The sequence below is a fragment of the Lampetra fluviatilis genome, chromosome 54 (assembly GCF_964198595.1).
Source record: "Lampetra fluviatilis chromosome 54, kcLamFluv1.1, whole genome shotgun sequence".
NCBI classification, from domain to species: Eukaryota; Metazoa; Chordata; class Hyperoartia; order Petromyzontiformes; family Petromyzontidae; genus Lampetra; species Lampetra fluviatilis.
In genome coordinates this window covers 7792721-7819677 of record NC_136328.1, presented here as the reverse complement: position 1 = coordinate 7819677, position 26957 = coordinate 7792721, and the positions used below count along the sequence as shown (strand labels likewise).

General features: G+C 47.0%; 1 protein-coding gene across 2 annotated transcripts in view; it reads left to right on the top strand.

Moving 5' to 3' along the window:
- The window catches only part of SEPTIN7 (septin 7), a 56934-nt gene that overhangs the window by 8094 nt on the left and 21883 nt on the right, over nt 1–26957 (top strand). For both annotated transcript variants that reach the window (XM_078879688.1, XM_078879689.1), the window contains exons 2-4: nt 11137–11243; nt 18473–18573; nt 25318–25452. In XM_078879688.1, coding sequence (XP_078735814.1) covers nt 11137–11243; nt 18473–18573; nt 25318–25452 — 343 coding nt within the window. The remainder of the gene's footprint in view (nt 1–11136; nt 11244–18472; nt 18574–25317; nt 25453–26957) is intronic.

Below are 26957 nucleotides of genomic sequence, written 5' to 3'. Positions count from 1 at the left end.
TCTTAAAAATACAAGGTATTAGTTTTTTTGACATCAACTTGTGTTATCCTCTGTTATTTTTTTTTATCACCAATTGCATCCCAATTGTATTGTAGGAGTTATGGCACGTGGTGAAGGAATGTCTTCACAACCCCTTCGCGCATATCAGAGCCTCATCTTGTTTGGGTAGCCTTTCTGAGGACTCACTGGAATAGTTTTTGTATCACTTGAAGAGGGGCCTTGCTTACCCTCACACTGGACAGCTCTCCTGCATGCTCTGTAAAGTGACTTGCCACATGTTGTCATCTGATATATTTATGAACGTTGACCCTCGTAGCTCGGCTAGACCAAAGCAAGCAACCAAATTTTTATTATAGTGTTTTCCTTTCCATTGTAACTGATATGACTATTAACCCCCCCCCCCATCTAGTTTTCGCACCTGATAGGTTCAGAGTGATGACATCGCCTTAACTCTTGAGACCAAAACAAGGAAAACTTCTCCATAAATATAGATATTGCCTGGTTGTGATCACCAGCGAAATTTCGTACGCAAAATGTAAATGGTGTGGGTTTACTCTCCAACACACCGGTGTGCTGAAGTAGTAACTTATTGGTACGTTTTGTTTACGTGACAAACCTTACAAATTTTCTGTATGGGGTAGTGGTAGGTTTAACGGCACATTTATAGTTACGCGATCGAACCCAAAATAACCTGGATTATATTTGTCGCGAAAGCCTACTACGTGTTAAACCAGTTTTTTTTCCTTCTGTTATAGTCATTGGGGCAGCATTGACAGCATCAAACTTGCTTACAAGGGTCGCTGTTTGAAAACGAGACAACGGTTCACGTGTCCCAACGGGTTTATTCCATCGTCCAGTTTGAAAAAAAATACCGAATGACACACCAGCGAACCTCGGTTAATCTAAGGTTGTTGCCCCCATTCAAACGGAGGGCCCTCATTTGTCCCGGGCCGAGTGGCCTGACACAGCCATGAGCCCCGAGCCACGCCAGCCCACACATGGGGGACAGAGTCAATACGAGTCGACCAAAACGTCATTCATTATTTAATTCCACCAGACCCCACTGTACCGCACATTCCCACAGTAGTGTCCCCATACTTGGCATTTTTTGCGTCTTCCCCCCACCACCCTCCCTGGGGTCCTGAGCTTTCAGAATGAAACCTTGGCTTTAATTGGGCTGGAACGGGGTGATGGTGGGGGGGTTGTGGGTGAGGCGGTGACAGTGAGAGAGATGCAAGGGATGTGGTGGTGGGGGGGGGAGGAGGAGGGTGAGGGGTGCTTGAAGGCATCTGCAGGCACCAGGCATTTTCTATGGCTGCATGGAATGGCGGTTTCACACAGCTTTTTCTTTGCAATGGTCGGCATCGCATTTATCACCTGCTGTTAATATCGCTACGACTTCATCCTCGGCGGATGACAAACCTCTGTACGAACTGGATTCTGGGTTGTGGGAACAGTTTTGAAGTTTGTGTAATCGTCTTCAGGTGAGAGAGGAAGGACGATTGCTTGTGTTGCGATCGAAACGTCGTCATCTATTATTTCTATTTACGTGATTTGACCGAGAGACCCAAAGAGTATGAATTCCTGCAGTCATGAAAGCTTTAAACCGTTAATTAATGTAAAGCAGCATATGTCTTGACTCTTCTCTCCAAGAGGTGGGTGGTGGTGGGGGCTAGAGGGGGGGGGGGGCAGTCAGCTGTTACACACTGCCCATCTATGTTCCAACCTTATGACTTGGTGGTAGCATATACACGCCTGCACCGGTGTCTGTCCTCTTGCACTCAATGTCTGTCAAGTCCTGTTTGAGCGAGTCGTGGTGCCGGTATTCACACTTCACTCCTACGCAAGCGATACGTGTTGAGCACTTGTCAATCAGCTGCTGGATGAGGGCCTCCTGTGGTTATTAGGTCAATTAACCCCCACAACTCACATGATGGTTATTGACAAAAGGACTTTACATGTTTCAGCTTACACATCGGCACAGCTGCTCTGTGATATGCATATTACTGTGTAGCAAATTGATAAAAAGAAATTGTTCCTGGATAGTAAGTGTTATTTTCTAATGGCTTATGCCTCAAAGTATAGAAAATAGATATTATTCCCCACAAACTTTGCTTTTGTGACCAGGACAGTGCTATTTTGAAATTTACGTATTTTCAATGAGAAAACGTGGTGTGCAATTGTGTCATTCCTTCACATAAAGTCCTGGTCACAAAAGCAAAGTTTGTGGGGAATAATATCTATTTTCTATACTTTGAGGCATAAGCAATTAGAAAATAACACTTACTATCTATGAACAAAAATCGTGTTCCATAGTGATATATTATTAATATTATCGTTTTTGCCCTGCTGCCCACCACGAAAAATTTGCAAACATTTTACCGGCTCTGTTATACATGATGAGTGAGACCAGCAGCGGCTATGGATGTTTGTGAGCGGAGAGTCAGGTTGAGAGTGAATGGGAGCGTAGATCATGGCTTGTTGTGGTGTCTGCGTGTGCCCAGCTTACATTCCAGGAACAAAGCGGCCGGAAGGATAAGCCCGGACTGATGTAGCCACAAAGTATACCCCGCCGACACCGCAATCTGGTGCGGCATCGCAGGGTGCTCTCCCCCTCGACTTGCTGACTAGGCGGCCTCACCATCAAAACTTGTATCGTCATTGTTGGCATCCGTCATCAATCCACCATTATCATTAATCTTATCATCATAAAACCGTCAGGCAACATCATCATCGGTCGTTTTGATGTAGGGTGTCACCGCCCACTAGACGTTCGTCATACTGTGCCTGTAATTGGTGCCTAAAGCAGCCACTTCGGGGTGTAACTTGTGCCAACTAATAATAGGATGAAATTGCAACTGGATTTGTCTTTTCCACAAACACTTGCAGGCTCAACTCCTCTTACCTGTGGATATTTGTGAGCAACAGGAGTAACCGACGTGCTGAACAAAGTTGTGCAGATAAAAATCGATGATGCTCCAATATGCATAAATGTGTGCAACATTTAAGCCACACAGCTTTACGAAATAAAGCCACAGTACCTTTTCAGTCCTTACGGACAGTGTACACATGTCAAGTAGCGAGAGAGCCGCTCGCAATCAGAAGGTTATGTTTTCAGGTCCTGGTTGGGGTTAGACTCGGCCCATCATCCCTCTGGGGTAGATACAATGAGCACCACTTTGCAGGGAAGTCGACAATTTTTTTGTTTGTTTGTTAGAACCCCCCCCCCCCCCAGCCATAGGAATGGAATTTCCTACACTGGCTCAGGCCTGTAAACAGGAGTTGAGCAACCTTCTCAACGCTTAATTGAGCATGATGTGTGTGTGTACGATAAACTTCTCTCGCACCATACATAGCCAACCGTGCCAATCGGAGGTGCGGGGGAAGGTAAACAAACAAACACACGGCTGTAACCCACTGCATGATGTCACCTTGACGTTGAGTGAGACTTTGGAGCTTCGGTTATGATGAATAATTTCCATTCGGAGCTCTCGCGGTGAGTGTTGCATCACCTCGTGTTAGGCTGGCCCCTGAAAGATGACGTCATATAAACATTACTGTATTCCATTCACAAGGCCTCTTTTAGCTTCGTGAGTAGCGCACCGTTCATATCCTCAGCAAAGAAGGTTCAGTCACAGAGTTAGCAATCGCGCTCATATCTTTTAGTTCTCACAGATGCAATTTGCCAAATTAAGCTACAAACCAAAAATAACGTGGAATTTGTTCGTGTGGTCTTTGGTAAGCGTCCAGGGGGCTCAGCAGAAGAGTGAGCCAGGTCTCACTCGGGAGGCTGCAACTTTAATTCCTGGTTGGGTGGTTGAAGATAGCCCATCATCCGTAGGTGGTAAATAAAATTAATACTGCTGTGTGGGGGAAATCAGAAATAGTTAATCTGTGGATAAACTCACCCCTACCATAACAATGTGGAATTTCCGCCACTGCCTCATCGCTGTTAATGGGAGAGGAGTCTGGTCTTGTTACTCATTTGAGCAGGAATTCACGTTGACGTCTTGTCACCAAATCACTTGCAACCTGGGTGAGACCATAAAGCGACGACACTTAAGAACCTGTTTTAATCACGTGGGGCTGAAACACGGTTTCCAACGGCAGAGGCTCCGCAGTGCCAGCTCAGGACATGATGAAAACCCTGAGCCGCCTATCCACATCCGTGTGCGTGCGTGACTGCCTGCCTGTGTGCACATCTGCATCCTTACTCGCCAAGGCAGGAAGCAGAGTAACCTGAGCAAGACCCGAAGGCCGGAATGCGGCTCTGCTAACAGGCATCACGTGCCACCTGGGCCGCGGGTGCGCACACAGGCACGGAGAACCCATGGGCAGCCGACATTAGAAACTAAACTGAACTTTAATTTGTTTTATTTATTTTACCAGGTATGGCCCACCGAGCTATGTAGCTCTTTGTCAAAAGCAACCTGGCCACAATTTACGTCTCAACGAAGTCCCTTATCATGTGGGCATGTATAGCAGTGAAATACTCCAAACGCACGTTGATTCTAAATGCGGAGGGAAACCGGAGGACCCGGAGAAAAATCCAACAGGGAGAACATGCAAACTCCAAATATACAGCAGGCGTCAGGGCTGGGCTCGAACCCACGACCTCCTGCGTGCAAGGCGAGGGAGTTAACATCTCGTCACTGCGGCGCCCAAAGGGAGTTTCCGCAACGCAGAGCGAGTTTGGTGCCTCGAAGCCCGGGCCATTGGCCCAAAAATGTTTTTTTCGTACCACCCAGGGTGGCAAATCTAGAGATAAAAGCATTTTTTTAAAGCATTTTATCACTAGATCACAAATATGTATGACAGCAAGGTCACCATGGTAGCTTTTTGTGAGAAAGAAAATTCTTTAAAGAAGAGTGCTGTAGTTTTATTGATGGAGAATATTGTTTTGGGTGGGGAAAAAAACGTGAAACGAAATATTTACGGACTGTGAACATCAATGGGATACAACTAGCTTCATTGGGCGACAGCCAGATTTTTGGAGAAGTCCACCTGTTTCGCTTCTTACTCAGATTGTAAATGTTGTTGCTTGGCTCTCCAACACACCGGCATGCTGTACTAGTGACGAATTGGCATGTTCTGTTTACGTGACAACCCTTACTAGTTGGCTGTGTCGGGTGGTGGCGGGTTTTAATGACACATTTATATATTTACGCGATCTAACCCAAAAAAAACTATTTTAGCTAAGCTGTCTACCCATGGTGCAAACTTGCAACATTTGCCAACCCAGGTGATACCGACCCAACCCTCTCCTTGGCTCAGAGGCTGTCAGACACACAGCAATGTCTGGGTTTTGAAAGAAGCACCTGCATGTCTTGCGTGCACGAAGAGGGAACGGTGAAGTGGCCGTTAGAGAGATCCATGAATGATAGTGGAAGATTGCGTTTGATGTGATAATTTCTTCATTAAGGATCACTGGTCTCGATCTTTTTTTTTCAACTCATGAATTAAAGTTAATTGTGCCTCATATATATTCTTCAACTTGTTCATTTGCGAATCGATTAGTTGTGATTCATGTAAATGTTTGTGAAAATTCACTGCTGGGAATGTTTAGATTTAGGCTACTGGAGTGAATGAGACAGTACGAACAAGATCGTACAAGTGAGAATGCAAATGGGACAAAAAAATAGGTAAATATTTTTTTAATCCAATGGCTGAATCAAATCATGACAATTCACCAAATCTTAGGGGGAGAATAGTTTTATGCGTAAGTGCTCGGGCTGCCTGACCAGTCCTCTCTCTCTCTTTCCTGAGTACTGTACGTTTGTGTGGGAAGGAAACCGTGGGTGCTCGAAGAACAAGAGCACCCCCTCCACCTCCCCACGTATATGGTAGAAAAACCAAACCCGACGCAAACGCACCAGAAATCCAGCTTGGCTGGCCCTTCTGTCACCTTAGTAGCAATTCGCTGATCCCGTAGCAGGCAAGGTTTCTGGTGTGCATGATTTGAGTGAACCACCACCACCGGGCCTCTCTTTCTCGAAGGCGCTGGATATACAGCCGTGCGCCACCATACCCGGGGAATTCCACCGTGGGCCCCTTCAGCAAGGGCGACTTTTGTGACACTTTGTCCATCGGGCGATTGGGAATGAGTTAAAGCAACAACGATTCCGACAGCCCTCTTTGTGAACAGTAGTGAAGGCGACCCGTTATTATTAAGATGATTTTTTTTACCCAGGAAAGCTTCACCGAGTCTCAAGACTCTAATTCAGTAGGGTCCTTCCAAGTTTGGTGGGTAATTCTTTTGAGCATTTGATGCTAAATAGTTGAACTTGGGTATTCATTTAAATATTTCACCTGGGAACTCCGTTGAAATGGAACATCCCTTTTGCAAGCGTGTCTTTCAACATGTATATAGCATACACATAATGACACGTATATTCATATATATCTATATCTTGAACAGTATGGGGACATACAATGAATATTGTATCCAGTCATATCTATAAATAAATGGTTCAATTGTGCACGCAGCCAGTTTATATAGATGTACAAACACGTCAAGGCTGTAACCGATAAATGCTAACCACAACACAAATAATGGCTGTTTTACATTTTAAAGAAACACAGCGTGTACAGTTTTAAGTCCGTGGGGACAAACTACGATGCTGGTTATTATTTTGGTCAAACTCTTTTGGTTGTAATAAATCATAGTTCTACTGAATTTTCGACGACTGCAATACGAATGTAAAAGGGAAATGTCAATAAACAGACTGGCCAAGAGGCAGTTATACGAAGAGATGAGGCTTTCCTGCAGCACGGATTCGGTTCTTCAATAGGTCACAGAGGTTGCATAAATCTACGTCGTGTTGAATGTGAGCAAAGTCGGGTAGAATAGATGAAGATGGCTTTCAGTAATTCAGAATCAGAATCTCTATTCGTGCTGGAGGAATCCGATGAGGTTATGAAGCTCTTTCACAGATGTCCAGTCGGGGTGGGGTCAGAAATTTACAACAACAAAGAATACAAACATACGGTAGGAGTGCAAACTATAGGAAAGGTAAGCAAATCACAAAAAATTTAATAATTACATTTTTTTGTGATTTCCCAGTGAGGTATAAGCTTATTTTTCAGAAGCAACCTGGCCACAAATGATAGCTCAACTAGAAGTGGCTTATGTGGAAATGTATAGCAGCCAAATAATCTAAATGATGTAAACGCATGCTTCTAAATGTGTGTGATAGAAAGACTGGTGCAGGACACGAGTAGAGAAGAGCAGTGGCTTCTCCAACCTTTTTGGAATAGTGACCGTCATTGTAGACCACTGCCTCTCCCCCTCCCCCACCGCATCCAACCCCCCACCTCTGGCCGCAAAATCACAGCTAAGGTTACTCGGACCACAAAACCTAGATCACATGTCCCCACGCCTCGAGTTAACGTGGTGTTAGAAAGGAATTTGTTTCATGTTGTTTGGTCGTCACAGTGTGTCCGATGACATTCCTCGTGCACATTTGAAATTTATCCTGCACGGTATTCATGCCACAGGCTGTGTCCCTTGAAGAAAATTTCGCTGCCCCCTAGGGGACGGGGCCAACACAGATATGAGGAAAGCGGACTCGACCAGAGGAGAGGGGAACGGCAAGAGAATCCGAGCAGCCCAACCCCTTGTGAGGAATAACTGAGTGAAGTTACTTTTTAAATCCTTTATATTAAGTTCACTTGCTTGCTTGCTTGTGCGCTTACGACCGTGCAAATCTTTCGGTCGTTTTTTAACCCACTTCCCGTGATCCAATCGAGCTGACATTTTGCACACAGACTCGTTGTGCGTGACAATTTATTTTCGTGAACATTTTTTTCAAAAATGTTACACTTTTTAGGAAAAAATTAATTATATTTAATTATCAATTGCTTAATGGTGGCAGGCAATCATCTGGCCCATAGGTGGCAGCCATCTCAAGCCAGAGGACGAGAGGACTCTAGCCGCCACGCATATAAAGGATTTATAGTGAAAAACTTTGTTTTTACGGGTTAATTTTTACGCGTATGAACGCACACTGGGAGTAACATCACAGGACGAGGCTGTACTGTGGGAATTCGAAATTAATGCAGGGCTTTTGAAGAGTAGTTGCCGATCGGTCAGAGAGCCAACGACAGGAAATTGATGGGGGTTGGCGACTTTAGCCTTTCCACTACAACTCGTGGTCTCCTGACCTCAGTGACCACGGCGGCCCCATCCCCCTTCTCCCCCCCTTCGTCTCTCTCGGCGACGTGAGAAGTGCGCTGGTTGCGTCTGGATAAGTGTTTGGTTTGTTTGAGCAGGGCAAATGGTAATTGCGTTTAAAAGTGCTCGAGAATAATCATTGACACGGGGCTACTCTGAGGAGGGTCATGCAGCCCACCGCCCCACTGCTTTTGCGTTGTCCGCGAGCACGCAAATGCCATTGCAACGTGGAATCTGGTGGCTTGCGGATCGCTGATGCAATGCCCCCATGGGACTCCTCTGAGCCAGCACTGCTAAGGGCCAGTTGTCATTGCTGGAGCAAGCTGGATTTGTGACATCCCGAGACCATGAGCAATGGCAATGATGTGTGCTGGTTTTCTTCCAGCGGTGGCTGCTGATGATATCGTTGTCAGGACACCTGCCCAACACGGAAAACAGGATATTCCAGGCGTGACTAATGTAGTTCTTGCACATCATTGCAAATATGCTCTTTTTGAGTTATTATTACATTTAATGAATATAATGGGCACAGATTACATAAACACCATGCAATGTGTTGGTGTTTAACAGGGATGGATGACTTGGATTTAAACATTTTGGATTTTTGATGACGATTTAGGATTTTAAAAAATTAGTTTGTCAGATTTTTGAATAATTTACGTTCCATACCAATGTCAAATGTCTCCGTGCTAACAATAGTTGCATCACCCCATGCCACGTTTAGAGCTACTTTTGGCAAGTAAAGTATGGAAGTGACATTACACTAGTTCTGTCACTCCTGGTTTTCGGATCAATCGAACACAACATGTATGTTTTGTATTACCTGAAATGTCCTAACCGGACATGACTCTCAGATACATGGTGAAAATCGGGAACACATCCATTATATTTAAGCAATCTTACCCAAACAACTCTTACATGGATAATCGTGGTCGCAAAAGCATTCGTGTTAAACTAACACAGCCATAGCCCATAATAATGTAGTGTACCATAGGTATGTCATTCACCTTGTCAGTTTTCCAGTGCCGTAGATACGTTGCTGCTGCTCACTGCCTATCTTTAAACACATAAACATCGCAGGACTAAAGGCAGCCTCCAACTAAATTATTTGGGGATATCAACCGAATCCAATTGTCTTGAACAGCTCCACTTGTTTCATTCACACGATTTAAAAACGTATCCACCGTTGGTGACATTGGTTAGGATATTTGACTGAACCCCAAGTGAATGGGTGGGGGGGGCGTATGGTGGTTTCATGTGAGAGCCACTGTTTAAACAATGTGTGCGTGTTTACTCCCAGAACTTCCCGGGGTCTTGCCCTGCAGACCACAATGGTTTACAGTGAAATGCGGACTCGAAACATGCACAATGGCAACGGCCGTTAGTCCTCTGCTGCTGCTGCTGCTGCCACTCTTAATGGCCGACTTGTTTAGACAACTTGCTGATCAAAATCCTGGTGCTTGCATCTGGTAGCCGTCGTGAGTGAGGTTACTGTGGCGACGTCTGGGAATACGATGCAGTATACAGGCAAGGATACACTTCACTACCCGTGTTAAGTGTGGGTGGCGATTGGACAGTGACCTTTTGACACCATCCCACTGAAGTGCAATGCACTTTGTCCATCAATTACACTGGTCAACAAATTTTTTTTTTTCTGGCCTGGACTTTTGCAGCTGTTTAAGACTAATTTCAGAGTGCTGATTCCAAATCTGATCTCAGATTTGCTCTATCACATCTCATTTTTATGCTATCGGCATACCCCATTTTAATTGAGTTTACCCGAAATTAACTCTGTCACTTATGATTGCAAGTTGTTGCGAGTCAGTGACTGCTTTAGTGTTAAAATATGGTGCTATATTTTTAGGATAGTGTGTTTAAAATATAATTGTATGTAGATATCCACATTTAATATTTTTCTTCTGCAGTTTTTATTGAAAATGCAATATTTGATATCTCAAAAACTGATGCCAGATTTGGAATCGGCACCCCAAAATTACCTTAAAACCGTTGGAATACCTTATGCCAGAAAAGTGTGTTGACCAGTGTTATCCAAGGAAGAACTTAACCACTCGTTCACAACACATCGCACTCCTTCGCCACTGGCAACGATTGCTTTCCCTGCAAGTGATTTCTTTTTTTAACTGGAGACATGCGAGGTTTCTCAAGGATTTCCCCCTATTTCTCTAGATTGTTTTAACGTTTCTCTGTTGTTTTCAGTTTAGCACACAGACACAGGATGAATTCAAACAGCTGTGAAGAAAAAACATTACCAAGGCATTGTGTTCGACTCTCTTTTGTTAGGCTACTCTTCCCATGTCAGGCCAAAGACTCTTTTCAGCACCCCCTTCTTTAACGCTGTTGTAACTTACACCGAATAATATAAAGCATTACGATGTCAGTCACCTGTAGCTGTCTGCAGGCGGTTGCATAAGTGGTTGGCTATAAAGAGCAAGGCACAAAAATTACCCTAATTTATTTCCTTTGCACGAGGGTCCTTGCCAACCACGAGACGCCCGCCACGGGGGGGGGGGCGGGGGGGGAATCATGTTCGTTGCACAAATGCAGCGTGGATATATTTACCTTTTCCCATTCCAAGATGTCTGCAAGTTGCAGGGTGGGTGTCCCGCTCACTGCTGAATCTCGGAACTCGCAAGTGGTTGGGCATTAATTTTATATTGAGGTGTACCGCTGTTGTTTTTAAAGACATTGTACTCACCGCGGAGAACTGTAGCGACACGCCCGCTCTCTGAGATGGCTGGCGCTAAACTGTGCAGCACGCTCCTCCCGCATGGCTTTGTGGGAGCCTCGGTACTGATAAAGTTATTTTATTGCATCTTCCGGTTCCATTCCAATGACATACACGTACGGGATGATGACGTACACATATGTCATCAGAACGAAATCGAAATAAAAACTGATGTATGGTGAAAGGCTTAAATGGTCGTTGTTAATTTGTGTTGCAGGCGAGTCTGGCCTGGGAAAGTCGACGCTGATCAACTCGCTGTTCCTCACCGACCTCTACGCGTCCGAGTACCCGGGGCCCTCCCAGCGGGTCAGAAAAACCCTCCAGGTAAATGACGTGGCGTGCCGCAGCAGGTATTGAGCAAGTCGTATGCTGGACTCCATCGGTTTTATTTTGTAGTGTCAATCTTTTATCTGTTTTGCTTCGGTAAAATAGATTTTGTTCGCGGACGACGCTCCTCTGTGTTAGTGGCCTTGAGCCAGTGGTGGAAGTCACTCTTTGCATAGGACAGCTGTTTTTGAATCCCCACTAAGTTGTGATGCTCGTCGAGTAGGAGTCTGGGATGGGCAAATCTCGGTGGTACTGGCTCAGTGCTCCAACACCCTACATCCCACATTTATTTAAATTTATTTTACAATTTCTGTGTCTTTTTTTGTTTACAATTTGTCTTTTTTTTCACCAAATGTATCCCAATCGTGATATCGGCCTCATGTCATTTGACGAAGCAGGCATTCTGATCTCTCGCCAAGCAGCGCAACCCTTTGTGTTCGAGGAATGGCCCACAGAGACGGATATCACAGAGCTACCTCTGAGATCCTTGAAAAGTGACTTCTGCTCCACACGGTCGTAGAATGCAGTACTTTCCCACCCGCCCTGCCACCACAATTAATGTTAATCGCATTACAGTCAAACCAACATTTCAAATCCTTCATGCTTAAAGTTAGTCTAAGTGAGGGATTTTTTTTGTGTGCAGTCATTAGCAAAATTGCTGAAACCACGAACTGACTACACTCAGGACCTGGTTTCATCACATGCAGCTGAAACCTGGCTTCGAACTCAGGTTCTCAGCGATGGCCGGTTCAACGTTTTGACCTCTTAGCCACCCGCGCCACCTCAACTGAATCCCACATTGCATCACCACCAGCCCTGTGGAGCCACCTTTGTTGTTTTTGCTGCTATGAAAATTGGTTCATTTGTCCGCTGCTGTCTCTGTAATTGAAATGGATCGACTTGTTTGTGTGGGCTCGGCGAGGCATTGTGGGTCGAGGCAGTGGGGGGGGGGCGGCCTTTTCAGTATTTGTGCATGGCATGTGACACCACATTCCGTGGTGCATTCCACTGCCCCCAGTCTCCTCCTGGCTCATTGGGCAGAACGTCTTTCAGCAGTGTCTCAACGCAATGTCCCGCAGCCTTAGGACCTTCACCCCATCCCTCTTCCCCGCCCACCAAGCGTGAACAAAAACAAAGTTACAAAGTGCGGGTCTTCATCATGGCCTTGACAGCCTTATCAGGTTTGCTGCCGACCTCAAAGTTACAAGGAAAATAATAAGTAGTTACTCGGGTAGGAACCATTGTTTTAGTTGTGATGTTTATAGTTTCCTGGTTGATCAACGGGGTCACCTTATCGCCCATTTAACTTCGGTTGTCCTGTGGGAGGGGAGGAGGTGGGGCGAGTACTTGCCAAAGAAACGTTGCCTCTTCACAGCTGTCCAAGGGTCATCCATGAAGATGAGCATTGGCGCATTGCTCGCCATAGATCGACTTAGCCGGTGCTGACCACCGTGAATAATGGTCAAATGAGAACCCTGCGGTGGTGACTCATGGGTTGGCAGATGGACACAGGCACCTAAATTGATGTATTTACGACGTAGCCATCTGTGGCTTTTCAAGGCAACTAAATTTTAGCTTGTAAAAAATGTATACGTGTGTGTGAATTCAACAGTATTAATATTTAACATTCTTAAAATATCCCACTTTGAAAAGCGTACAGAAGCACAATTAAGTAAACGGTGACCTTGTGGGCCCGGTAAGCGAGTTCATCTTTGTGTTAGTCTCGTCGCTCTACGACCTATCTTATAAATCACTGCAGGTAAGGAGGCATCCGTTTCGTCGCCAAAATAAAAAAAATATTCATCGCTTTGACCAATGAGCCTTCAGAACCAGTGTTGGCCGCTCATGTTTTGTTTCACGTAGGAAAACCCTAGACCTGTTTTAACTTCTCCGACTCTTATCAGCAAGGTGTTACCGAGAACCTTTCGTAAGAATGCCGCAGTGGAGACTGATGTTATTGGCTGGAGCCATACGTACAGCTCTGCACCCCAAAAGTCTTGTTCAACAGCGCACAGCAACGTCTGAACGAGAGTATTCAAAGCTGCCTCCGCGGATTGTAGGCAATATGTGTTTCCGAGACGGCGCTTGATGATGTCCCTTGCCTGCAGGGAGAACCTCGTGTGGTGTGAGTTAACCACCTCTTGCACTCAACAATAGCAGGGTACACCCCCCATTATATGTCCACTCTTGACTACAGTTCAATGTCAAAGTCAATGCCCCATTATTACTTCTTAAAACATTTCAAAACAGGTGTTAAGATGTTAAAGCACCAAACTGAAACCTTTGCGAGGAATCATGTCTGCATTAACCACAAATGTACTTGTTTGAGACTAGACTCTAAAGAAAGCTGTCTCTGGTGTGGACCAATCAGTTTTAAAGACAATGCACATACTGTCAGTGTGTTTTTTTGTTTGCATGTTCACCACAAGTATATATGGTTAATGCAGACATTCTTGCAAAGGTTTCAGTTTGGTGTTTAACATCTTAACACAACTGTTTTATTGACAGAAAGGGGAAAACCCTATTATCATAATTGAATACTGGCAAAGGAGGTCTCATGACGTTTCAAAACTGTTGCCGAGCACAGGGCCCAAAGGCCGAAAACACCGAGTGGCCAGCAACAATCAGCACTACCAAATTTGTAATCGATAAAGAGTTAGCACGTTTCTTGATTTGAGCAAGAAAATTTGACGACAGGAAGAAATTACAAAGTGACAGCAGAAGAAGCAGACGGAGAGAAGTGTCAGGAGCTGTAGTGGTGGCGGTGGAACTCGGTGCGGATGAGACGAGACAGTCGGTCCGTTAGAGTCCTCAACATGGGTTGGCGAACTGGCGAATCAAGTTCATGGGAACCGTGTTGCCAGTTGTCATGCGCGCACGCTCTGATGCTGTCGTGTGAGTGTGTGCGTGAGCCCGTGTTTACGCTATTCCCGTTTTAAAATAGCTCCAAATCGACGGCGACGGCTTCTACAGCTCCACATTGTGCAGCTTGATTATTTTTTCAACTTTCCCACGAAGCCCGAGGAAGCATTTTCCCAGACCGTTAGCACTCTGCGCTGTTTTCTCTCATCGGGATGGAATGCGTCCCACCGCCGAGCGTGGCTTGTCGCTGTAGAAATCCCCAGAAGCCGTATCGTAAAGTGCACAAGGTGAAGTCTGTAAAGCGCAGACATGTTTTATGGATCAGCAACAGAACCACTTTGGGATATGGCACTCCTATCAATAATCATCATCACTTCTGCATTGTGGTTTAGTAGGCGGGCATCCTTGCAAGTTTTTTAGTGCCACTTTCGTGGATGTCTACTGGCCATAGAATCGTCCTTACCCTCCCCCCATGCCCAGGCTTATTGCCATGCTAGACAGAATCCCCTGTACACACGTGTCAATCAAGAGTCGCTAAATGTCTGCCTGCTCAAACGAGAATCGGGTTGATGCTCGCCCTCCAATGGCGGCGTGGAGCCTGTGGCCGTCATTCCGAATGGGGTGACTGCTTGTTGACTGCTGTTTTTAAATTCAGGGTCTCAGTGCATTTTTCTATTTGAAATTGTGCTGAGGCCTCCATCACCCTTAGCTTAAATATTTTTTTCAGAAGCGACTTGCCCACAAATGGTGCTCACGAAGTGGTTTACCGGGTGGAAATTTGTCAAATATTGTACTCGAAATGCACGTTGATTCTAAATGTGGTGGGGGAAAAACCAGAGGACCCGGAGAAAAATGTACGCGGCCACAGGGAGAGAAACATGCAAACTCCAAATATACAGGCGTCAGGGTTGAGATCGAACTCGGGACCTTCTGCATACCAGGTGAGGGAGTTAACATCTCGCCACCGCGGTCAAGGCCAACATCAGTGGCATTTATCAGCTTTGTGAAAAAAATGCGAAACAGCCAGATTGACCAAGGGCTCGGGAAGGCCTTCATCTAGCAATGGATTTACAAAGGCCTCTACATATCCGTGTTAATGCCTGAAGGTGTGTCCTAAGAACATAAGGGCAACATTTGCATCCGGAAAGATGTTTTTTTTGCTTTGTGCAGCGTACGCGGTCAAAACATCCCTAAGCAGGACACCGGCATTTTGACAGATACGAGACTGAGAGAAATCATTCTTAAACCCGTGCGTTCTGGAAGGAAATATGTTGTGATGCCAAAACAACACGCCCCTCACACAATAGAGCCTCAGGCATAATTTAATGTAAATGTCACAACCACAAAAAAAACCATAGCAGTAGTTACGTCAGTGTCTGCCTCGGCTCGATGAGCAATGGGGGGGGGGGGCACTTGGCTCAATTCCTGCACCTCTGATTTCGCACGGTTGGCTACGTATGGTGCGAAAGAAGTTCATCATACATTTGATCATCGATTATCAAGCGCGCGGTTATCCAGCTTCCACCACCCTGAAGGTTGAAACCAGTCTGGCGATCGGCAGCATGTTCCCGTGACAAAAAAGTATATAAAATACACTACATTATACACTACATGCAACTTAAACAAAGAAAATACTGTACTTTTATATATCGACCCATGTAGAGTTTTGGAGATCGGAGTGGGTAAGTTCGGTACAGTAAATACAGTAATTTTAAAAAATAGGATATTTATTTTTGTCTATTTGTATGTTCATGCCAATTTAATAGAGTAAACTAATTTATAACACTAATAAAGCATAACTAGAACATTTAATACAAGAATGTGCAAAAATAAGCAATTTTAAATAATTATTAGTTAATATCCGGATTTTTTTTTAAAATATGGCTGATAATCGATTATCTACTGTACGTACATACATACATTGGCAGCCCTTGGCCAGATGGAGATTCTACATTTCTATGACGAGGCCATTCTCCCCATAAAAAAAAATGTTGGCTTTTCACAAGGCGTTACTTAGTTTATTAACTTTTTGAGGGACGATGTTCCGAGTGAACGAGCTCCCCACTCGCCGTGCACACAGTGCTTTTGCCACAAGGCCACTCGGTCAGATGAGCAACTGTACGTCCATCGTCCTCTTGTCGATCCACTGCTGGATGGGGACATCGTCACATCGTGTTGGTTGTGGGGGGTTGTATGACTAAACTTTACCACGATGGTCAGTGAGGGTTGGTGAAGGGTGGGGAGGAAGCATAGACATCCAGTACAACAATGGATTTCCTGCACACTGCCCGCGACTGCTCACCACGTAGTGTTGAGCCGGGTGCTTGCCCATCCCAGCACTATCCAGGCTCAAACTCTTCTTAGCCTCTGAGGTCTGATGAGATTGAGCACATTCCGGGTGATTTAGTCACAGAATGAGTAATTATGTTGCTGCGGGTTTAACGCTGCTTTATTACGCTTCCCTGTATGGTGCAGTACTGTATTATCAACTCAGTACAACCGCCAATGTGTCGTTAGTGTTAATTGTGGCAGACTCATAGGTTTTCTATTTGCAGCAGAGCGTAACCAGTTTGAGAACAATTTCCCTCTTTTAAAAATGTCACGTCGAATTGGGTCAACCGTAAAGGGGCTTTAACCAAATATAGCTTTGCTATGCCTGAGGCCCCAAGTGTTTAACCCCAGCCCATCAACCACCACGGTCCCATAGTGCCAAACAGCTCCTATAGGCTGCAAGAAAAGCCTTAAAACCCTAGGATAGACGCGACATTGTTGTTGATTTCACCGCACGTCACGTGGTGCTCTTTCCGCACGGGTGCCGTGGTGGCGACTGCGGCCCGTGGTTACCGCATCCAGTCCTCGTGCAACACAACACACGCACGGCCCTGTCTGTCAATCCACTGCTGGATGAGCGCCTCCCAAACGGTCTAACAAGATGGGAGTCGTTAGACCATACTTCACCATCAGAGGCCGCAATCGGGTACCCGATACTCGTACCCAGCCGGGTACGGGTACCCGTTTGCGACCCTGGTGCGGCCGGGTACGGGTACGGGTAGGCCATGATTCACTGGTGAGTAACCGTTTGTCACTCATTTCCCAACGTCTTGTCTCTTCTCACAATTCAAGTTCCTAGAATCAACCCACCCGCGCCTGCAACATGGCTTCATCCCAGAGGTCGCAATCGGGTACTCGTTACCCGTACCCTACCCGATACCCAACTACCTGTACCCGTTTGCGACCCTGGTGCGGCCGGGTACGGGTAAGGAATCAAAACCCGTTTGCGACCTCTGTTCACCACTCCGTTCAGTGCGGAGTTGGCGAAGAGGAGGGGCATAGACGTGTGGGCATAGAAGTGGTTTGTACTGCCTCTGCTGTCCACAATATAGTCCTATGGCAACCTGTCGTGCATGGTGGTCGCTCATCCAAGCACTATTGAGGCTGCCGCCTGCTTAATCTGGGTAATAACGTCATTTCGGAGGGGAGGCGCACGCTTGCCGTGGTGACGGCGTGAAATGACGGTAACTGCCAAAGCAGAACGCGAGCAGAATTGGTATTTAAATATTAAAAAAGGATAAGGAGAAAATATCCATCGTTAGAGAATCGAACATTTCTGGTCATTAAGCAAACCGATGGTGGCGGTCAGTATTCAAACCCGCGTTGGGCTTTCTCTTAGATCTGTTCAGCCTAAAATGAGTACCGATTGCAATGCGGGCATGAACGTAGTAGACCTGTAATTTTCCATCTTGTGGTCTCACCGACTATCGTTGGTGGGCCGCAAGGCCGTGGGATGTGGGCTGTCAGAATGTTGGGGATACGATGTTTTTCACAAAAGGCCAACATTTGATACCGCATGGTGGTTCCACGACATAGATTTTGAGGGTTGACGGTGGTTCGCACGAGTCGGGAAAGGTTTTGGAGCCAATGGGGAGCAGCGGCGAAGTGGTTAGCTCGCCACGATACGAACCCGGCGACCCAGGTTCGATTCCCGCTCAGGGCCAACACCAGTGATAATTATTTGAATCGATCCTAGGCCTCTCCCAGGTCGACTGATCCTCAAATGGGTACCTGGTGCAGTGTGTAAATATGGCCAGTTGGGAAACAAAGACGGCCCGGCGTGGTGCTGGCCAACCGCCCCCTCGTGTGCCACAGTGCCGGCCTGCATAGATGCTCGCTGACAGCACTTACCCTAACAGTCTCTTATAGGCGATATGGGGGATTTTTGTCTTTGGTGCCCTTGACAGAGACAATCGGGATGGAAAGGTGGCCGGGTATGCCTTGCGTTTGTAAGAGCTGCCTTCTCGTGCGTTTCACTTGCAGCCCCTTGCCGCGATGTTCCGTGAGGCCAAATCTCCGCGCGTCTCTTGCAGGTGGAGCAGTCGAAGGTGGTGCTCAAGGAGGGCGGCGTGCAGCTCACGCTCACCATAGTGGACACGCCGGGCTTTGGCGATGCGGTGGACAACAGCAGCTGGTACCGTTAACGCACAGAGCCACCGACAAAACACGGTAGTTGTGTGGCTCGTGCAATGCGAAGCCACGCTCATTACTTAAAAAAATAATGTATTGTGGTAAACGCACAAGCCTGATACAACGCACCAATGGTTTCTGGGAAGAGAGAGGGACAGAATTACCGCGTGGACCGCTCATCACTTTTTAAATCCTTTTTCCTCAAGCTTAGTCTGATTGATATTGCTGCCATGTCATAAGATGAGGGATCCATTTCCCGTACCTCTGATTCGTACGACTGGAAACGTACGGTCCGAAAGAAGTTCATACGTACATGTACATACATTTGGATCTCTTTTAGACAATGCAAACCATCGTGTCAGACAACGGCCCATGAAAGCAGATACCACAGAGCTACCATTGAGATCCCTTCAAGTGACCCATGTTCCAACAGCAGGGGACAGCACTTTTACACCTGCACTGCTACTGAGCGTTATGTTCATTACGTGACAGTAAAACCGATCATTTAAATTCTCAGCGTTGCGCTGAATAATATTCATGAGGTTGGCGGACCTGTCCTTTAACTTGCTTGCTCGCACAACCTCGCCTGTCTGCACACAGGCGCATGATTCAATTCCCTCTCGGTATTTTACTGGTGTGGGTTCAGCATGCTTGCCCTGATGTATGGCAATTGGTCCTCATGGAATGCCAGTTAGCAGGTAGTGGGGCTTGTGTTTGTTTCTCAGTTTGCATGCGTTCATAATCGGCGCACACACACGGCCACACGCAAGACAAAAGATCCCCCGTGTATCCTGGAACAGACTGTTGGGGCAAGTGCTGTTAGCGAGTAGCACCTATGAAGGCCGGCACGGCACATGAGGGGGTTGGTAGCCAGCACCACGCCGGACTGCCTTTGCCTCCCAAGTACTTAGGGGATGCCCAGGACCGGTTAAGATATTTGTCACCGATGTTGGCCATGGGCGAGAATCGAATTCGGGTCGCCGGGTTTGTAGTGCTGACCGCTACACTACCACTCTCCATACGCACGCACGTGCACACGCACATGCAATAACAACCGCCATTCGCCACTAAGTGGCGGTGACGTCACCATGACGCTTGTGCCAGGCTATGTGCACGTTGAGGCCACGTGATGTGTCGGACGCCCTCTGGCAGGAGGTCACGGGGCAGACTACTGTGCCAACTTGCTGTGTTTTAGCCACCCGGCACTCCGCTCGTTGTTCTGAGCGTCGCTCCTCCCCCCTCTGTTGTTGTTGGAGGGCGACTGCCTCCAACTGCCCAGTAGCGTCCTTCACGAGCCTCCTCCACAGAGGCCGATCTTGACACCGCTGGTACCAGTCATCGGCAAGTCCACTCAGCTCCAAATCCTCCTGTACCACATCACTCCATCACTTCTCTAGCCCATGCCGTGCCCGTTTAGCCCCCTTGATCCGGCCGAACAAAAGCTGTTTAGGCATGCGGTGGATGGGCATGCGGGCTACATGACCCAGCCAACGCAGCCTTCCCTGCCGGAGGTGCTCACCGATGGGACTTTGCCCAGATCTTTCAAGGATTTGTGAGCTCCTCACACAATTCAGCCTGGTTAAACCCAGGATGGATCGTAGGCAGGCCAGCCTAAATGTTTCTAACCGGCGAAGATGTTCCATTAGGGGGGGTCATGTTTCGCAAGCGTAGAGAAGGGAGCGTTACACAACCGATGAAAAGATAATGTTGCTCGACTGATTCGGAGTGAGGCCTCTGCTGTCAAACCGGAGCCGGTCCAGGTATGGGAAACTCTCCACTCTCTCCACAACTGCCCTATCACCAATTGGGAGTTGTGGGGGTGGAGTGTCCGATGGTACAAAATACCCCAGGTGCTTAGTTTTGGTGGGGCTGATGGTAAGTCCCCACCTCTTAGTAGCAAGCTCCAGGTTCAGCAGCAGCGCCTCCAACTCCTCCTCTGAGTGAGCAGCAATTACCAGATAATCGGCATACATAACATGGTTGAGCAATAGGGAGCCATCCCTTGACCTACGTGGTCGAAATAGATGCTAAATAATGTGGGAGCCAGAGGACATCCCTGTCACACCCCATGGTGTACAGGGAATGCCTCTGACTCCCGGCCACGTAGTTTTACCCGGGCCCGCTCACCATCATGATGGTCCTTAATGATCGTGAGCAGTGGGTCAGGGACTCCGAAAGCACGAAGAACAACTCAGAGCCCAGGCCTACTGATGGTATCATAGGCCTTGACCAGGTCAATAAAGCAGACGGACAGAAAATATGGCTACTGTGCAGGACCGCTCTTTCCTGAAACCACTTTGGGGATCCGCAAGCCTCTCCTCAGCGTGCCTGGCAAGACGATGTTGAATAATCCTTGCCAGGATCTTTCCCGGCACACTGAGGAGTGAGATGCCCCTGTAGTTATTACAGTCTGTGCAGTCCCCCTTCTTAAAGAGAGTGACCACCAAGGCATCCTTCCAATCCTGCGGAACCCGTCCAGTGGTCCAGACTCTTGTCATGATGTCATGTAGGGTAGTCTGCACAAATGCCTCTCTCCCTCAGCATTTCACCTGGCAGATCATCTCTGCCCAGTGCCTTTCCTGGTCTGAGGCTCTGGATCGCCTTCATTATTTCCTCAACAGATGGCACCTCAGCCAGCCACTCGCACAGGGTGACTTCTTCCAGTATTTGAGGCACCGCAGCCTCAGCAGGGTCATCCCCACTTTGTCCCACGATGTTTTCCAGGCTGAGGGATTTCCCCTCCCCCAGGGCCTCAAAGAAATGCTCAGCAAATCTGCAAACCTGTTCCTGGGGGTCGGAGATTGGATCACCGTTATTTCTCCTAATGATGGTATAATAGGTGTGGTGCTGCAGGTTACTTTTTTTTATGGAATTAAAGAGCGATTTGTGATTGCGGGCCATTGAGGCAGACTCCATCTCCTCAGCGACCCGTGACCACCAACCATCCTTGCAGTGCCTCACGGCTCTCCGAATCTCCGAGCGAAGGCTGCAGTAAGCCTCCTCATTCTCTGACGTAGGATGCTGTAGACGATGAGAGTGGGCCTGTCGCTTTTTTTCAGCCAACCTGAACACCTCCTCTGTCAGCCAGGGTCTCTGAGGAGGTCTGGACCGTGCACCCAAAGCAGCCATTGCAGCTGCATGAGCCACAGTCCTAACCTCGCCATTTACCCTCGACATCAGGTGGAGTGGGGGACTGCCAACCCCAGCCGCAAGCGATGATGAAATTCTATCTTGCAACTTTTCATCAGCTAGCTGAGACCATGCCATAATGGGTTTGAATGGGGTTCTGGGTGTACACCTACCATCGGAGTGGAAGAATGGCAGGCGCATCTTACAGATGACAAGTCGATGGTCAGTGAGCAGATCAGCTCCACGGTAGGTCCTGGTGTCAAGGACATGGGTCCGCATCAGCTGTTCCGTCACTACGTAGTCCAGCAGATGTTCTTGCTTGGACCCGGCATGCATTTATGATGTTGTGTGGATGCGCTGATGTCAGGACTGCGTGTTGGTAATTACAAGCCCATGGGCTACACAAAATTCGAGCAGCCTCCTACCGTTGTTATTGAGCTGATGTGGCCCATGCCTTCCAATCACTCCAGACCAGGTGCTAGCATCATGACCAACTCGGGCATTAAAGTCACCCAAAAAGATGACTCTATCCCGAGGGGCCACTTAAGCCAGCACCTGTGACAGGAGGTCATAGAAGGCATCGGACTCATCGACCTTGCCTGTTGAGGAAGTACTGAAGGCAATCCAGATATATTTGTCACCGATGTTGGCCGTGGGCGAGAATCGAATTCGGGTCGCCGGGTTCGTAGTGCTGACCGCTACACGACTGCCCTCCATACACACGCACGCACGCGCGCACGCACATGTGCATGCAAACACACATGCGCACACCCTCGCACTAAAACAACAGCGCGCGGTCGCAGTGGTTTTGCACTCCTGCAACCCAGCGCTTGGGAGGCGGATCGCACTCGGGAGATCACGTGCGGCAGACACCCAGCTGCTTGGCCTTTACGATGCGGTAGAGTAAGTAGGTTGCATACCGACTTCGTACAGTTTGTGTTATGCTTGCATAAGTACAGAGTGTTTCGTGGGAGGTACTCGGGTTTCCATCGGCACGTAGAATGCTGGAACAAAAATCACGCTATGCAGGATGGGCTCAAGAAGTGTTCATACTCTTAGGTTTTTTCGGTAAAGTCACGTAGGTAAAAAATAAATAATAAAAATTTATAATACAAATAATAGAATAAATAATAGAAATAAAATAATAAATCACGACGTTTCGGAGGCAACACAAGCTTGCGTCTTCAGCTTCAAATCTAGAATCAAGAAGTGTTGACTAATTTAGGACCTACAATGGGTCAATGTTATCAGTTTTATTATCATACGATACAGGGTGTCCATAAAAGTATCATTTGCTCATTAAGAATTCTAATCGGACAGTAGCTTGAGCTAGACCAGTAAAATTCCACACACAAACACGCTTGAGAGTGAAGATTCCGTCACGTGAGTTCAACATACATTCCCCTACACCTCCACGGCATTGGTGACGCACGTCCTGTCGAGATTCCAGACAGTCCCCAGGTACATCCTGGTTCCGATTGTTGAGAATACTTTTGTAATAAATTCGTATTTTCACTTTTCCAAACTGCCTGTAATCGTAGCATTCGACAATGGCACATTGTGGGGCCGCTTGCTCGCGGTTTTGCCACCTGTGCCACGAGTATCGCCTAGTTCCAGCGAAAGACAAACACCTCATTAGTACAGGTAGTCCTCTACTTACAATGGAGATGCATTACGACGACCCCATCGTAAGTCAAAAATATCGTAAGTCGAAGATGGCCTAGCCTACCCAGGAGTCTTAAAGAATGGTGATAATTGACCAAAACAGAACAATTTACAGCACCGTAGTGTATAAACTATATACTGTATGTATTAATTACAATACTGTATTGCACAGTAAAATGTAAAGTAAAAAAAACAATGAAAATTCTTAGCCAACCTATATGAACTGCAATTTAATAGAAAGTTTTTTCAGGAAACAATCCTATCTGCTATTAAAAAAAAACAACGTACAGTATCGTACCTCGTACGCTGCTGCGTTTGCCTGCCGGGCGAAATTTTAAATATTTTACAATTTTGTCGTATCGCCATCGTAAGATCGAAATATCGTAAGCCAGACCATCGTAACTCGGGGACTACCTGTATTTGACACTGCGTTCAACGGTGTTCCGGCATTCGGAGGGGTGGGGGGGCGAGACTACTAACCAGCGAATTTTTATCAATGCAATTACGTATTTTATGAATCGCTCTGCGATCCTGGCTGCGACCTGCCAAGCGATCGGGAATTCTCGTTTCAGAAAATGGCTTTACATAGTTTAACACGTAGCAAGCTTTCGCTACCAATATCATCATAATACAGGTTTTTTTGGGTTAGATCGCGTAAATATATAAATGTGTTGTGAAACCCACCACCACCTGACACAGCCAATTAGTAAGGTTTGTGACGTAAACAGAACATGCCAATTCGTTACTGGTACAGCACACCACTTGTGTTGGAGAGCAAAGCCACAACAATCTGAGTACGACGTTTTGCCAGTAATTGAAGCTAGTTGTAATTACTGGCGAAACGTCGTACTCAGATGGTAAATGTTGTGGCTTGGCTCTCCAACCGGTGTGCTGTACTAGTGACGAATTGGCCACGTTCTGTTTACGTGACAAACCTTACTAGTTGGCTGTGTCGGGTGGTGGCGGGTTTAACGAACATTTATATATTTACGCGATCTAACCCAATAAACCTGTATTATGGATGACTTTACATAATTAGTGTAATTTAATCGTGTTAAGTCTTTTTTTGCCAATGAGCAGCTGGGTAACAGGATCTCTCAACCAGTTATCCGTTTCGGGTGTTTCGAGATGTTAGGTTTGAGCGTTGCCACTTTCTGTGCACTCTTGTGAATGTTATCACAGAGTTCTCTTTAGTGCACGGAGTTGCAGCAGGGAGCAGTTGCTGATAGCATCCCCACGCTCAAGTTACCGAACAGCTGTAGCGGGAATCGAACTGTGTCGACCCTGTACATAAACTAGACAGATGGATGAGCGTGCTGACCGCTAATCCACCCAGCTGTGTCATCACAGTGGGAGCGAGACACTTGGCTACAGCCATATTGAACGTGCACTTTTGTCTCGCCCCTTTTGTTCGTCAATCTTGCTTTACGAGACTAGTCCCAAAGTTTATCATTGAAAGTATGTATGTGTGCTGAAATTCTTTCTCACAGTACGTAGCCATCCATGCTAATTGGAGGTGTGAATGCACAGTCCTGAAGGTTTTCTTGAACCCCCGATGTGCATGTGGTGCACACTTGTTTGTGTAGCACAGTAATGTTGGTGATGAGCTCTGCCGCATCACTGCATGCCTTGGTCTTACACCCACCAACCACTCACCTGACACTCACCACTCAATCACCAGATGCTCATGAGGTGGAGGTGGGGGGGTTGTGTTCGGTGTAGGTCGTTTGACCTTCAGCAGTGACTGATTGACACCTGGGAGCATTCCGATTGGTCAGTGATGACAGGCAGACACAAAACGGACAGTAGCAGCATGCCTGCCCGGGCATCGTGTCGGTCACACCCATCTGCTTGTGTGCGCCGTGGTTGCCTTAATAGGTGCTCGCTAATGGCCCCATCAGTCAGTAAGACAATAGGGGTATCTTTGTCTACCTGTGTGTGTGTGTGTGAGCAGCTGGCAGTCCATCATCGACTACATCGACAGCAAATGTGAGGACTACCTCAATGCGGAGGCTCGGGTCAACCGGAGACTCATGCCTGACAGCCGCGTGCACTGCTGCCTCTACTTCATCTTCCCTTCCGGCCATGGGTACGTGTGTGTTAAAGCATGTGTGTGCGTGCGTCCACGCATGTGCGTGTTCACGTACGTGCGTGCGAGCGTACGTGCGTGCGAGCGTCCACGTGTGTGGACGCTCACTCGCACGTGTGGTGGAGTAGCTCTTGACTGTTGGATTCAAACACAAAAGTTACAACTTATCCCTGTTCCCAACGAGTGTGGGGGGTGGGGGGGGGGGTGCTCATCTCTGTGTAGGCAGCCTTAACAAGTGGTGGAAATTCCACTTTCTTGAGGACAGGTTATGAGTATCTTCATAGGACAGCCTCTGTTGAGTTCCTCTGTATGTGTCTGGAACTTCTTTCGCACCGTAGATAGCCAACCGTGCTAATCGGAGGTGCGGGGGAAGGACAACAACTAAACAATAAAAGCAGTTTTAAAACACTGCTTGTTTGTGGTTGCTTGTGGATCAAAAGTCCTCTCTCCACAAGAGTGAGCGAATACTACTGTGTGTGTTACAAGTTTAAGTTATTGTTTTTACTACTAATTTGTTGACCCCGTAATGGATGATGGCCCGAGTCCACCTTCTGACCAGTATGTATACCCGCCAGTTTGTTGTTAAGTGCTCCTGCTACAGTGCCACCCTGCTGATGGGTAGACGCGTGTGTTTAGACTTAGGGTTGTATTTACTTAAACTTACGTGGATTGGAGGGAGGGGGGTCCTTGGTCCTCTTGAAAAACCTCAATGATTGAATCTGGCTGCTAATCCCAGCGACCATGGGACCACTTATTAAGAAACCCAGCCCTTTATGCTTGGATCCAGGAAACAGGATTTCATGCCAATTACATTGCTCGAAAGGTGACATCATCGGGAAATGTGTGCGTCCCGCTGGAGGATGTTGATTTTATTTAAGTGACGTGTTTATCCTGTCTGGCTAGTTACTGTAAGAGCAGTCTATGTAAAGTGAAGCGGGCCATGCAGCCTCATTCAAGCATTACAGACAACACATTGTCGAAATAACTCTTGCTGACGCGCGGAGATCAACATTCTAGATACAATGCACATTTCGGTAACAACATATAAATGTACAAAGACAACTCATTTGATATGACCCGCTCCTACTGGGCATCTGTGAACAGGAGTTTCATAGTTCATCGACAAACCTCCAGTCTAAATAAATATTCTTATTCGATGCATAAAACGACCCGAGTGATTCCTTGGGGTTGAACCGCAAGCCCTCTTATTGCTCGCAACAAGAAGGCTTCGAGAAGCAAAGTGCCTGTGTGTCCCCATTGGCTTCATGAAGATTTAGTGGGCACAACTTAAGTGTTATGTGTCTTGTAATTCTCTCCCCGCTCAGACACGCAGTAATATAGGGTGGTACACGTTGCTGTTGGTGGCCTAGGGCTAATGCTTGGTCCATTTCACCATTGGATAACTCCTGTTGACTTCCTGCAGGGGGCAGGGCTTTTGTTAAACAGGACGATTTGTCCACAGCTCTGGCTGTCGCCTGATGAGGCAGGTTGTAATTACCGGCGAA